We start from the raw sequence: 15550 nt of genomic DNA, 5'->3' as shown, positions 1-15550 counted from the left end.
CTCTTCCAACTTTTGTTTTAGAGGCAGGATCTCAATATATTGTTCAAGCCAGCCATTAACTCCTCGTCTCATGTGGCTTTCCTACCTCAGCATCTTGAGTATCTGGAACTATACCTGTGTATTTCTGTATCTGGTCCCTTAATGCCAGTTAAAGCAGTTCTTGACATTTAGGACACAGGCAGAGACAACATGGGAAACTAAAATTTTAACAGAGTCACATTCCAAACCTGACCTCTGAAGATCTCCTTTCCTTTCAAGAACAATAACTTGGGTAAAAAAAAATCAATTTGTTCTGAATAAAAGTACTTTCATCATTACCCCCTGGAACAAAATACAGTTGGCCCTCTATATTCATGGGTTCTATACCAGTTCACAGTTACTGTCAAAAACATTTTTTAGGACAGGCATGGTGGCACACATATTTAATTTAAGCACTTTAGAATAGTGACAGGAGAATCTCTGTGACTTTGAGGCTAGCCTCTTCTACACAACAAGTACTAGGACAGCCAAGGCTGCATAAAAAGATCCTGTCTCAAAGAACCAATTTTTTAAAAAATTTCATCTGTACTAACAATATTTATAACCTTTTTCCATGTTATAATTTCCTAAACAATGTGCACATATTTTTGTACATAGTATATACATATATGGCATATAATAGCTTCTATATATAATTTATGTGGCAACACATTATATTAAACATTTTAAATAGAAATGATTTAGAGTATATTGAAGAATACATATAGGGTCTATGCAAATGTTTTGCTATTTCATATCTGCATTGCAAGTATTAAAGGATTATGTTAACTACAGGGAGTCCTGAAAACAATCCCATATGTATAATAGTGATAACTGTTATGCAATTTTAACAAAAGACTGACAGAACAGGGACCATGTCAGGTAAGAGTCTGAAATAATAAAACAAAATCTTGCCCAAATTCTCTACTCCTCTTGTTCTATCATCTACTTGCAAATTTGAGGTTGCTCAAACATTTTTTTTTTTTGGTAAAACTCAGAAGCAATTCCTGTGTAGAAAGGCTAACAGGAACAGAATACCCTAGATACAATTCACAGACCATATGAAGCTCAAGAAGAAGGAATACCAAAATGTGGATGCTTCAGACTTTCTTAGAAGGGGAAACAAAATACTCATGGAAGGTAGAGGGTGGGAGGGACTTGGAAGGAAGAGAGGAGGGCAAGGGGGAGAAGGAGAGCAGAATCAGGTATGAGAGGAGATGGGAATGATATACACAGGGTCAGGAATTTGAAGAGAGGTATGTAGCAATGGGGGATGGGGAACTTGGGGTAGCCACCAGGAAGTCCCAGATGCCAGGAAAGCAAGAGGTTCCCAGGACCCCACAGGGATGAGATTAGCTGAAATGCCCAACAAAGGGGAGGGAGAACCTGTAGAGACCATATCCAGAGGTTAGGCAAAGACCCCTGTTGGGAGATGGGGCCACCCACTCATCTCCAAATTTTCAACCCAGAATGGCTCCTGTCTAAAGGAAATATAGGGACAAAATGTGGAGCAGAGCCTGAAAGAAAGGCCATCCAGACTTCCCCACCTGGGGATCCATCCTATATACAGACACCAAATCCAGACACTATTGTGGATGCCAAGAAATGCATGCTGACAGGTGCCTGTTATAGCTGTCTCCTGAGAGAATCTGCCAAGCCTGACAAATACAGATGTGGATACTCACAGCCAATCATTGGACTTAGCATGGAGGAGTTAGAGAAAGGACTGAAGAATAAGAACAATAATATCAACCAACCAGACCCCTCCAGAGCTCCCAGGGACTAAACCACCAACCACTCCAAGAGGGACCCATGGCTCCAGCCACATATGTAGCAGAGGATGGCATTGTCTGGCATCAATGGGAGGAGAGGCCCTTGGTCCTGTAAAGGCTCGATTTCCCAGTGTAGGGGAATGCCAGGGCAGTGAGGTAGGAGTGGTGGGTGGGTGTGGGGTAGGAGGATTCCAGAGGGGACCTGAAAAGTGGATAACATTTGAAATGTAAATACATAAAAATATTCAATAAAAAAGAAAAGCAAACAGGAGGATTTCCAAATAAAGAAAGAGCTCACACCTTCCTATTCTGCGTGCATGTATGCACATGTGAACAGTCATACTCTGCAGCCTCCAAAGATACAACTGCTTCCTTCTCTTCCTATATCTCTTTCTTTTTTTCAATTTTTTATTATTATTCTTATTAGGTATTTTCTTCATTTACATTTCCAATGCTATCCCCAAAACCCCCATACCCTCCCCCCACTTCCCTACCCACCGACTCCCACTTCTTGACCCTATATCTCTTCCTTAGTTAGCTACTGGATGCATGGATGTTTGCAAGTCCCCCAGGTGTGTTGGGGTAGGAAAGATACTGAGAAATAAGGATTGAAATATTAAGAGAAAAAAGGTGTGCAAAGGATGGATGTTGTACCAGGACATATGGCTATGCTGAGCTGTTCTTACCTCTAAACAAAGATCCTTTATCTTAGAGAAGGGGTTCACAACAATGCTACTAATGATTACCATCAGGGCCATAAAGAGCTTACCATATCATGCTTCAACTGGAAAATCTGGAGACCAGGTTAGGAGGAGTAGTTGAGTGGAGCCATATCTGACACAGGTAAGGAGCACCACTGTCTCAAAGCTAGGTTGTTGCTGACTATAACCCTCATCTACAATGATTACAGGACACGATGATACTGAAACACTGCTTGACTGCCTGTGTCGAATTCAATCTGCATAAAATCAGGCTCTTATGATGTCTCTCTGAAGTCAGTTTATTTCTACCATCTTACCTACTGTAGCTGTACCATGTAAAGCCAACAAACTCCACCTTGGTCTTGCAGAATTCATTCATAGTTAATGCATCACTGGTCTATCAACACTATCCATGAAGTGGAACAAATTCTACCCAGGATATCAAGAAGATTTTATAGTACAAGAGAACTAGGTTAAAAAATCACCTATTCTTAGCAGACAAGAGAGAGTCAAACACGACAAGATCTTGACAACTGGGTGAGCAAGTCAAATTGATTATGGCAGGATCAGTTGATGGGATGATGACAATTAGGTCAGAGTGAACTGGCCCCTGAGTGACGTGGGTGCACTTGAAGAAACTGAAGGAATAGGAGGCCATTTTTTCATGCCAGACCCAGCTTTGGCTGTATCTGTGGGATTTCTGTCCCAGATTCCAGAACTTTGCCCAAGTATACAGTGTCCCAATAACTGGGTGTGGGGCATCATTCTTTTAAATGGATACAAAGGACATTCCCACAATTTAACAAGGTCCTTTAAGAGGAAAAAATGAAGATAAAAGTAGAAACAACCAACCAAAAGGAGGTATTGATGAAAACAATTCAGCCATTCAGGATGCTAAAGAAATTCCTCCCAAAGTAATAACATCATTGGAGAGAAATCAGGGAAGAAATGGAAATATTTCAGATATAGGAGGTGAGCTAGAGGAAGACTTGGAATTAGATAAAACAGTTAGTTGTGTGTGTGTATGCATGTGTAAGGATATAGGAAAAAGTTTCAATGAAACAATCATAGCATTCAAGCAGAAGAGTAATTGAAATTTACTAAGAACAAAATTAAGGGAAAATACGGAAATAATATCTCTCCAAATATCAAAATATATTATAAAGCTATAATGATCAGAACTATATAGCAAAGGACTAGGTAATATATATCTATGCTTTCCATAGTTGGATGTGTATTTGAGATTTAATTTTATTTAAAAAACTACTTTGCATATTTTACAATTATCATGGTATATGATTTTTAGAGTATTTGTATGTAATTTAGGAATAAAAGTGTTATTATAGCATATATTTAATTGTTTAGTTGTATATGCAAAAAATAATGGAGCCCAGTGACAAAGATAATGGGATTTAAAAAGCCCTGTGTGTGGGACCTGAAATGGACTTCTGTGAAGCCCTGGGTTTAATTCTCAACACCATCAAACATCCCTATGTATATATTTGAGAATTTAGTTGCAGAAGAAACATATTTGCATCACATATAGAAAAAATTAAAGAGGAAATTATAAATAGAAAATTCATAACATAGTTTAACATAGACCTTCATCTTGATTAACAACAATAAGTTTTGCACTGTGGATAAATGGGGTAATTTTTCCTGACTTAGATTTTGCTGAAAGGACCCTGATATAGCTGTCTCTTGTGAGACTATGCCGGGGCCTAGCAAACACAGAAGTGGATGCTCACAGTCAGCTAGTGGATGGATCACAGGGCTCCCAATGGAGGAGCTGGAGAAAGTACCCAAGGAGCTAAAGGGACCTGCAACCCTATAGGTGGTACAACATTATGAACTAACCAGTACCCCGGAGCTCTTGACTCTAGCTGTATATGTATCAAAAGATGGCCTAGTCGGCCATCACTGGAAAGAGAGGCCCATTGGACACACAAACTTTATATGCCCCAGTACAGGGGAACGCCAGGGCCAAAAAAAAAAAAAAAAAATGGGAATGGGTGGGTAGGGAAATGGGGGAGAGGGGGGGGTATGGGGGACTTTTGGGATAGCATTGGAAATGTAATTGAGGAAAATACGTAATAAAATATATTAAAAAAATAACTTTTTAACTGTTGAGATTATTTATTCTTCTGTGATAACACACACACACACACACACACACATGCACAAGCACACGCATATACTCATGTGCCATGGCTTGATTAGAGAACAGCTTATGGGAGTTGGTTCCATATGTGTCCCAGGAATCTCACTCAGGTTGATCAGGTGTGATGGGAAGTTTATTTGCCCACTGAACCATCTCACTGGCCCAGAAAGTAACTTTTGTGTCTTTTTCTTTTTCAAAAAACCAAAAAAAAAAACCCAAACAAACAAACAAACAAACAAACCAAACCAAACCAAAAAAAAAAAAAATTGTCCTGTCACAGTACACGTGCATGCCAGAAGAGGACAACAAATCTCATTATAGATGGTTGTGAGCCACCATGTGGTTGTTGAGACTTGAACTCAGGTCCTCTGGAAGAGCAGCGAGTGCTCTCAACCACTGAGCCATCTTTCTAGCTCTGAAAGTAACTCTTAAAACAGTATTAGCTAGCAGAAATTCAAGAACGCAGGAATGGTCAAAAAGGTTTTCCATTAGCTGATACCAGAATTTGACTTACACTTTTATCAGAAATTGCATGCTCCCATTTGAAACTGAGAAACTATCTCAAGAAGCTCTTGATGTTTAACAACAAAAACATGGTAGGGAGGTGGGGATGATTTGGGAAGGATTTAGATGAGGTGAAAGAATATTATGAAAATACAATGCATGAAAATAAATAAACAAAATGCTAACTAATAATTACACAAAAGAAAAAAAAACAGATCAAACCAAAAGCAGTTTATATTCCTTGTCCTAATGATATATATATCTTCCCCTAGGCAGCTGCCTAAAATTCATGCCCCAAGTCTCAGGAGAAAGAAGCTTGGCTCCATTATGCTATTACCATTGTATACAAAGAGCAAAAGAACAGAGCTTTTCGATGTGAGTAGTTTTCAAAGGGTAAAGTACTTGCTAAGTGTATGTGCCACTCCAATAAGAGCACTAAAGCAGGATCTCTTGGAAGTTGGGGAGTTTAGAGACTGAAGTGTGGTTGAAGAAGATTAACAGTTGTTTGTTCTTCAGCATCTTCCACAACCCCCAAGGGGAACCAAAATCCTTGGGTGTACAAATCCCTCACATATGGTAAACTTATTCTCTTATATCATTTTGAGATTGCTAAAAGCACCTAGTAGGATATAGATGTCGCAAAAACTGATGTTATACTGAATGGTTTAGGAAATTAGAAAAAAAGCATACACATGTTCAGGACAGGTATAACTCTCTTCTGAATATTCTTCCTCTCTATCTGGCTGAGTGTGCAAGTGCAGAACCCATGGATACAGACAGATGACTGGGTACAGGAAACACTGTCCTCACACCAATTGTTAGCTAGCCCTATTGTCTACAGCAGTCTTAACTCCTACATTTGTAGTCTTTCTCCTCATTCTAGTCCACCCTGCCCTTTATCCTTAGCCCCAAGGATTGCTATTCTTTCCTGGGCATTACTTGGTAGGTAAGTAGACATGATCAGAGGAAAAAAAAAAACCAGAAATGATTGTAAATGTTTACATGTTGTCCAAGGCAGCAGATACTAGCTGTGTGTGTGTGTGTAGGTATATATATATATGTGTGTGTGTGTATAAATATATCATATATATGTAGATATATACATATATGTGTATGTATTCATTTAAAGCAACTAAAATGAAAAATAATTGTTAGTTCAACTGTCACCAGCTACATCTCAGGTGTTTGGTACCCATATGCGGCTAATGGCAAGAGTATTGGATAGAACACATCAGGAATATTTCAAACAATGTTATATACAGAGCTTTTGTGACCATACCCATGCACTGTTGAAGTAGCATAAGTGTACATAGATGAAGAAATAAATTATTTAATTTAGTAGGACACTAATAAAAGGAGACCTGAAAATTTTCATAATTGTGTGTGTAGCTGGGGATAAAACATAGTCTTGTATGTGCAATGCAAGTATTCAACCATCTATCTACATCCCTGTTCATAAATCCATGTCTTTCTAAATCAGTGTGTTTGAAAAATATATTACAAAATGAAATCACATATTCTCATTGGGGTTGGGAAACGATCAAATAAAATTTATATCAAATTATTTGAAGAATGGGTCAGATTTAAAGGAAAATGATTCATGTATTTGTGCCAGTACATTTTATTTGCAAGATAGAATCTGTAATAGTCAGAGCTAGTATCACACACCTGTCATGTGTGCACTCAGAAGAAAGAGAGCAGAGGATCATAAATTTTCTGTCCAGATTCCAATACAAACAGTTATATCCAAATACATATCTTTTTTTATTAGATATTTTCTTTATTTACATTTCAAATGCTATCCCGAAAGATTCCTATACCCTCCCCCTGCCCTGCTCCCCTACCCACTCACTCCCACTTCTTGGCCCTGGCATTCCCCTGTACTGGGGCATATAAAGTTTGTAAGACCAAGGGCCTCTCTTCCCAATACAAACTTTCTTGGACCTTCTCTAGTAAGTCTTTTTTTTTTTTTTTTTTTGGTTTTTCAAGACAGGGTTTCTCTGTGTAGCCTTGGCTGTCCTGGAACTCACTTTGTAGACCAGGCTGGCCTGGAACTCAGAAATCTGCCTGCCTCTGCCTCCCGAGTGCTGGGACTAAAGGCGTGCGCCACCACGCCCGGCTCTAGTAAGTCTTTATGTCAAGAATGAACTTACCTTTTTTCCTCCAGAAGGGTTCTTTGTAATAAACCATGCATTTAATAACTGAACCCAAAGGCACACGAGAGATCAGCTGGTTTCTTAGCATGGGCAGAGGAGGACTATAGTGAATCTTCATGCCCAAAACAGGTGGAATGGCACTAATCACATATTTAGCCTGAAAGAAAAGTAAATGTCATTAGCCACCATTGGCCTGAGGTAAAAGTTTTTCTTAATCCTCTCTCTTTGTCTACCCTTGCTCCGCTTCCTTAGCTTAACAGTGAAGCCAGAAGGACCCAATTAAAAGCATTCATTACTGCTACCTAGTTCGAAATCTCCTAAGCCTTCCCTGTTACCTCTCCATCCAACTTCCTCATATGCTTTGTCTCAGCTTTTTTTGTTTGTTTGTTTGTTTGTTTGTTTGCTGTTTTTGGCTGCCTTGCATTCCTTGGTCAGTCCAGACATGCTCCCAATTTAGGCCACAGAGTTACTCATCTCCTTCAGCTCTGGGCTCACCTGTCTCAATAAAGCCTTTGCTAACAAGTTTATTTAAAGGACTGTGGTACACCCTCCAATTATACTGTATAGGATGCTTTCTCCTTCTCTGCTTAATTTCTTCTGACTACTTTTCACTATTGGACCCACTTTACCTTCTAACTATATAGCTGATTACAGTTGTAATCTTTTACTAAATCGAAAATTTAAAGTTCATTTACACAATGGAGTGCTACTCAGCTATTAAAAACAATGAATTTATGAAATTCTTAGGCAAATGGATGGATCTGGAGGATATCATCCTGAGTGAGGTAACCCAATCACAAAAGAACATACATGATATTCACTCACTGATAAGTGGATATTAGCCCAGAAGCTCAGAATACCCAAGATACAATTCACAAACCACATGAAACTCAAGAAGAAGGAAGACCAAAGTGTGGATACTTCTATCCTTCTTAGAAGGGGGAACAAGATACCTATGGAAGGAGTTACAGAGACAAAATGTGGAGCAGAGACTGAAGGAATGACCATCCAGAAACTGCCCCACCTGGGGATCCATCCCATATACAATCACCAAACCCAGATACTATTGTGGATGCCAACAAGTGCTTGCTGACAAGAGCCTGATATAGCTGTCTTCTGGTAGGATCTGCCAGTGCCTGACAAATACAGAGGTAATGCTCATAGCCATCCATTGGACAGAGCACAGGGTCCTTAATGAAGGAGCTAGAGAAAGGACCCAAGGAGTTGGGGGAGTTTGTAGCCCCATAGGAGGAACAACAATATGAACTAACCAGTACTCCCAGAGTTCCCAGGGACTAAACCACCAACTAAAGAAAACACATGGTGGGACTCATGGCTCTAGCTGCATATGTAGCAGAGGATGGCCTAGTTGATCATCAATGGGAGGAGAGACCCTTGGTCCTGTGAAGGCTCTATGCCCCAGTATAGGGGAATGGCAGGGCCAGGAAGCAGGAGTGGGGGAGGGGTTGGTTAGCAGGGGGAGGGGGGAGATAGGGGATTTTCAGAGGGAAAAGTAGGAAATGGGATAATATTTGAAATGTAAATAAAGAAAATATCCAATAAAGTCAAAAAAGAAGAAAAAAGAAGAAAAGGAAAATTCCCAACTCTCAGAATAAAGCCAGGGCCACAAACCATGATTGATGTTTATTAATTATTCATTTTCATTTTATAATTACCCAAAGGCATATTAAAAAGATTGCATTTTCTTTTTTTGTTTTTCCATTAATTTATTTATTCATTCACATTATATCCCGATTGCTGCCGCAGACGCCGCCTCCTCCTCCTCCTCCTCCTCCTCCTCCTCCTCCTCCTCCAGGTCACCCATCACAGGTCCCTTGTCCATACCCCCTCCCCTTCTTCTCTGAGAGGGTGGTCCTCTGGGTATCCCCCCATCCAGGCACATCAAGTGAGAGAACATTTTCAATCCTCTCTCCTCTCAAATAGTTTCACTTCTGTTTTTGTTCTTTTAGATAAATGTAGTTAACTCTGGCAAATAGACTATATGAAGTGTGGGCTATTCTTGGCTTCATATAATCTTCCTTACACATGGGCCTCTGATCTCTTTCCCTGACTTTGAACGTGTTGCTTACCTCATATATTTCGTGGTTTAGGGTTTTCACAACAACATTTTCCCCTGTCTGGTCAATGTGGATCACAGGCCTCTCCAGCTTCACTCGGTCCCCAAGTATATCCTTTATCCGTTCACTCACTTGACCGGATCCACCAATAAATTTCCTCTCCTGGAAGGAAGAAAATAGGATGCAAGATGGATGGATAATATAGGAATCAACATAAATAGCTAAGTGAATAAATTTTCCTGGCTATCCCTCCTCTAAAATATGTATAATTGGAGCTAGAGAAAGTACCCAAGGAGCTGAAGGGGTCTGCAACCCTATAGGAGGAACAACAATATGAACTAACCAGTAGCCAACAGAACTGTGTCTCTATTTGCATATGTAGCAGAGGATGGCCTCCCATCAATGGGAGGAGAGGTCCTTGGTATTGCAAAGATCATATGCCCCAGTACAGGGGAATCCAGGCCCAGGAAGAGGGAGTGGGTGGGTTGGAGAGCAGGGTGGGGGGAAGGTATAGGGGGCTTTGGAGATAGCATTTGAAATGTAAATAAAGAAAATATCTAATAAAAAAAAGAGAAAAACCTAGAGAAAAAGATATGTACAATTTCAATTTATTATTGGGAATAGTCCTATAACTTGCTTTTGGGTATAATTTGACTTACATTATTATTGCTATTTGAATTTTCCTCTAATTACAGGCTACCGTCTTTTTGACAAAATTATAGGCTTACTAACTGACCTTAAAGTTATACTACTTCAGATTCCAGGGCTTCAAACTGAGCTGGAATAATCTCAGAATAATCCTTACATCCCTTTTGCCTGGCACTATTTACATCCTTTGGCTCTTTTACCTGCTGAATATCTCATTGTTCCCCGATTAACTTTTTAAAGACTATTTCAAATAGGTCCACAAAGAAAGGGGAAAAAGAGGAGGAGGAGGAGGAAGAGAGGATGAGAGGTAAAGAGTATGGAACAGAAAGGAATATGACTATAAAAGAGATTAAGATCTTCAGCTACTTGATATAGCTGTCTCTTGTGAGGCTATGCCAGTGCTTCTGCCAGTGCAGAAGTGCATGCTCACAGTCATCTATTGGATGAAACACAGGGTCCCCAATGGAGGAGCTAGAGAAAGTTCCCAAGGAGTTAAATAGGGTCTGCAACCCTATAGGAGGAACAACAATATGAACTAACCAGTACCCCCGGAGCTCGTGTCTCTAGCTGCATATGTAGCAGAAGATGGCCTAGTCGGCCATCATTGGGAAGAGAGGCCCCTTGGTATTGCAAACTTTATATGCCTCAGTACAGGGGAACACCAGGGCCAAGAAGTCAGAGTGGGTGAGTTGGGGAGCAGGGCAGGGGGAGGGTATAGGGGACTTTCAGGATAGCATTTGAAATGTAAATGAAGAAAATATCTAATAAAAAGTTGTTTTGAAAAAAAAGATCTTCTGTCTAATTTATAGTCTAATGGTGGGGGACATGGCTTAAAAATGCTCTGCGAACAGGCATTGAATAAATAAAGAATAAATTCTCATATGTGCAGTGTGTTTACAAACATTCTTCTCTTCTTTCTTTTCTATTCTATTCTATTCTGTTCTATTCTATTCTATTCTATTCTATTCTATTCTATTCTATTCTATTCTATTCTATTCTATTCTATTTCTATTTCTTTCTTAATGCTGGTGGATTCAGAGCCTGGTTTGTACTAGGGAGTGTTCTAGGTCTGAGCTACAGCCTAAAGCATTGGATATTCTTTAAAATTCAAGTGCATTTCTATCTTTCTTGTTTGAACTTTCTGAGGAGCCCAGTCTTAAAATTATGCTGGCCCCTGGATACCTGACATCAACTGGTCCCTTTTGAAAGCTACTTGAAGCTACCCCAGTGAAGTATGACAAACCACAAGTTTGCTTCATGCACCACCATTTCATGATTGTAGAATGGCAACCATTTCTGTAGTAGTGGTTTTGTGTTAGGAGAGTGTGTACCTGTCCTCCATTGGTTGTTGAGATGATTCTGGTTGTACCTCCACACTGCTTCACATACCACAGGAACCATAGTGCAGAGACCTCGTGGGTCTCTGCAGTTACACACAGGTTCACAAAGAGCGTGGCAATCTGCTTTGTAGATCTGCTCAGGAAGAAACAAGAATGTGATTAGCAAATGCAGATCAGTCTTCTTAAGATTCTAGCGTCATCAAATAATATGTTTTCTTGGCTACATTTAACACAATTTAGCAAACTTCTGGAATTCAATATCATAAAACATGAGGACATGGATTTAAGAAATATGGTATGTATGTCTCCTTAAACAAAACACCTTATTCAGAATTGATGGTGGTCATATCCTGTGTTATCAGTTGCTCCGACACACCTGCTTGTCTTCCCCCAATCTTTATCTTGGTAAAAGGCTTCAGCACTCACTAAATAGTTAAAGTCAAGACTTTTGAAATCAACTTGAATTTCTATTGCTATCTTTCTCCTCCCACAGCTGCCAAAAAAGACTGTTGGATCTCCTGGAGGTGGAGTTACAGGTGGTTATGTGCAACCTGATGTTGGTGCTGTAAACTGAATCTACATCATCTACAAGAGCAATAGCCACTCTCAGTTGGTCAGCCATTTCTCCAACCACCTATCCATTGCATTTTAAAAACCTCTGATAACATTTAATCTATGATCTAGAGATGCAGCTTGCCCATTATGTCTGAAGATTTAGGTTTACTTCTGAGCACTATAGTGTCCTTTAATTTCATAATTAAGACACAATGAGAAATAAGCAATAGCTAATAATAAGATAAGAAATCACAAGTTATAAAATAAAATATATTTGAATGTAGCTTATGTCTCCCATGATGAAAAATGTTCTTTCTGGAGAAAGACTAATGATGATGAATTGAAGCTTCAGATAAAGGAGGGTAACTGTGTCTCTCTGTGTCAGGCAGGTACATTTTTAATCTTTTGTTTGATTTACTCTGTGAGTTTCAGTAAGAAAAGGAATGAGCTTTACAGCATTTAAGGGAGGAAAGATCAAGCAGTTTAATATAATCAGATTTTATAATTTTTGCCTTGTTGATTTTCAAAAAGATATATGATATACTAAATTTCTCTATAAAAATACATACACATTAGATATCCTTTGGGAATTCTTAATATAAAAAAAGAGGCAATGAGTATTTTCTATACTTCTGTCACCCAAAAGGCAATATAAGTCTCATTTGATGTGTCTCTTTTTTTAGATATAGTTTTTCTAAAAGGCAATTACATATATAAGACCACGTTGAAAATATATTTTGTTCTTCTGAACATCATTTTATAAATTACAACTAGAGAAATGATCAGCATTAGGCTTTGAACATGTTTGTGATTTACATTGAATCGTAATAGGTCAGTTATTCTGGGTGTTTTTCTTTTTCTCTAAAGTCAACAAATGATCTCATACATATCTTGCTTAGGAATAATTAGAAAATGTTCTGATTCTTGTTTACATAAATATCTCAACATTCTTTTTGTGAGTTGCCAACCAAGGGTATTCACTAACTGGAGGCTGAGGTCAAGGTTGTGGCAGTAAATCGCAAGTCTCCATAATCTCAAAGAACCATAACTGGTCTCATTTTGAAGGTGCCTAAAAGCTCTTTGAGGACAAAAGATCAAACTGAATTTATTAAAAGCTTTGCACCACAGAAGATCTAGAACAAATGTAGATTGGAAATCTAGAAAATTTATAAATAAACAGAGTTCTATTACAATCATAATAAATTCTATTATAACTGATGTTCTCATATCAAGTTTTTGATAGCATAGATAAGTGTTCTTAAATGGTTTAATGCATAAAAGGCATCAATTAATGGATTAAGTGATCATTTCAGAATGAAGTGCTTTCAAAGGCATGTTATATAATATGCAGCATATTATATAATGATGATAATATTGAAAGCCTTGAGGTAGTCAAAACGTCCAACAGAACAGTAATAGACACTTATATTGTATAATTCCTTTTTCAGGAAATATTTGGCCATGGATGTCCATTATAAATCAAATTATAAATAAGACGATTTTCAAATGGGGGATTGTATATATCACCATTTCTACTGTATGGAAGCTTGTTTTTCTATGTGTTTTATATTATTTTTTAAACTACTATGTATTCCTCCATAACATAATTTAAAAACCTCTAGTCTATCCCATCTTTTGGGTGCCCATCTCTCTTTCTCTCTCTCACTCTCTCTCCTCTTTCCCTCCCTCTCTCCCTCTATTGTTTCCACTGTCTTTAAGATGAATTATCAGCTGAATTAACAAGCCTGTCTTGTTATTCAGACATGTCTGTTGATTCAGATACATCAAAACCTTGATTTTATTATAAGTGGCCAGTGTTATCACTTCCTTCCTTAACATCCAGAATGTGAAAGTACCAAGTCCAGAGCCAAATAGATTTTTAAGAAATGTGATTTAGCATTACAGGACAGTACTCTTGAACTTGTCACCCAGTTCTATTACTCATGGGCCTAAATTTGGCTTGAAGTTGAAGCCCTGCAATCTTTTCCACTTTTCCTCTTTCAACACTACAGCTTTTTCACTAATTGGGACAAGTAGACCCACTCATTCATTTCTTCTATGGGTGTGAATTACCTAGAAGTCACTGTTATAAACACTGAAGATTTGCACTATATCACAAATGATGTTTCAAATGCCTATGCTATCTGAACCACCAGTAAGGAATACAAAACTAGTCTTACATCAACAACCTGGTAAGTGAGACTGCTAAACCACTGGTCTTTAAAACATTCTAAGTTAAAAAGATGGCTTATTCTAGATCGTTCTGAGGACTTTATAAGGAAAATAGCACTGTGGTCTTGCAAAACTACAGCAAAGTGATAAAATAGATCTATTTTTAAGGGAATACTTAGTTTCAGTATCTTTCAAGTCTTCATGTAGCCAGTGGTATGGGTTTAGACATTAAGCAGATACTTTCTTTCCTCATGTATGTTAAATGGCATACCAAAAACCCAACCAAACAACAACAACAAAACCAAAATAAGCATTGTTACAATAACTGCTTTTGCAAATTGAAAGAGCTTACTTGGTCCAGCAGATCTTATCTAGCAATTCTTTCATTGTCATGTAGTCCCACTCTTCAGCAAGGGGTGCCTTCCATGGAGCATCACTGGGAATCTACGTTCCAATGCATTAATGAAAAAAGAAGAAGACAGTTTTCCATTCAGCAAATTATTTGAACAACAGTACAGCTCTGATTCAGAGAAGAAAACGTTTAAAATTTAATTTTTCCAAGTACCCTTAATAGTTTCTCAAATAGCATAAACCTCAATGCCTGTGTGCTTCTTCTGTCATAGATCTATAGCACTCAGTTTATAATACTGTTCCTTAAGAATAAATATGTTTCTTATATGAATATATTATAGTAAAATTTAATTGCTACATTATATGCAGCAATATATTAACAAAAATAAAACAAAACATTTATAACAATGTATTGTAATAAGTTCTGTGAATATGGTCTCTGTTTCTGGAATAGTCTGTTTAATATTTTCCAACTGCAATTGGTCATAGATTAAAAACAACCATGGAAAGTGAAGCTACACGTAAAGGGAATTAAGTTAATAACTTACAATGGTCATTCATAAATTTACCTCTTTAATTGGGCTCAAAGAACTGCTGCTAATTGTCTCAAAGTCAGAAGAGTATTCAGTTAAAAGTTTCCACGTTATTTATTTACTCGTGGGCTGCACATTTGGGTGTACTAGAGAATCAAAGAAACTTCTGAATTCTGGGGATTCTCTAAATTAGAAATATCGTCCCAGGAAGCCCTACTGGTTTCATACTTCTCTGCTTGCCCATCAAATGTATATAAATAACAGTCTATGTGATATCCCTCATTCTTTTAGAAGTTAGACACAAATTCTTTCATTTCACTAATGTTTATTGATAGTATGTGTTGGATACTATGCTATGCACATAGGATTATTGATACATTGCACCTTTTTCTTCTTCTGAGAATTAATGAAAAATACATATGTAGTCAAAACAGCTTTAGAAAGTGTTACCTCTTGGCCCATCTCATCCATTGTCCTCCAGAGGTTGTTACTATCTAGGTAGGTGATAGGATTCCATACTGGTGGAAATGGGCCCCTGAAGGCATATGATTTTCCCTGTGA

At 38.2% G+C, this 15550-nt stretch overlaps 1 protein-coding gene across 1 annotated transcript in view; it reads right to left on the bottom strand.

Moving 5' to 3' along the window:
• Positions 1-15550, bottom strand: part of Maob (monoamine oxidase B) — a 113579-nt gene that overhangs the window by 17506 nt on the left and 80523 nt on the right. Inside the window, exons 4-8 of the mRNA XM_085838255.1 lie at positions 15440-15544; positions 14458-14549; positions 11370-11511; positions 9403-9552; positions 7310-7469 (exon numbers count right to left, since the gene is read on the bottom strand). Of these exons, the coding sequence (XP_085694381.1) occupies positions 7310-7469; positions 9403-9552; positions 11370-11511; positions 14458-14549; positions 15440-15544 (649 nt within the window). The remainder of the gene's footprint in view (positions 1-7309; positions 7470-9402; positions 9553-11369; positions 11512-14457; positions 14550-15439; positions 15545-15550) is intronic.

This window comes from Mus caroli, unplaced genomic scaffold (assembly GCF_978045245.1).
Source record: "Mus caroli unplaced genomic scaffold, Mus_caroli_1 scaffold_5, whole genome shotgun sequence".
Classification (NCBI taxonomy): domain Eukaryota; kingdom Metazoa; phylum Chordata; class Mammalia; order Rodentia; family Muridae; genus Mus; species Mus caroli.
Note: the sequence above shows the minus strand (reverse complement) of the source record. Positions and strands in the feature narration are given on the sequence as shown.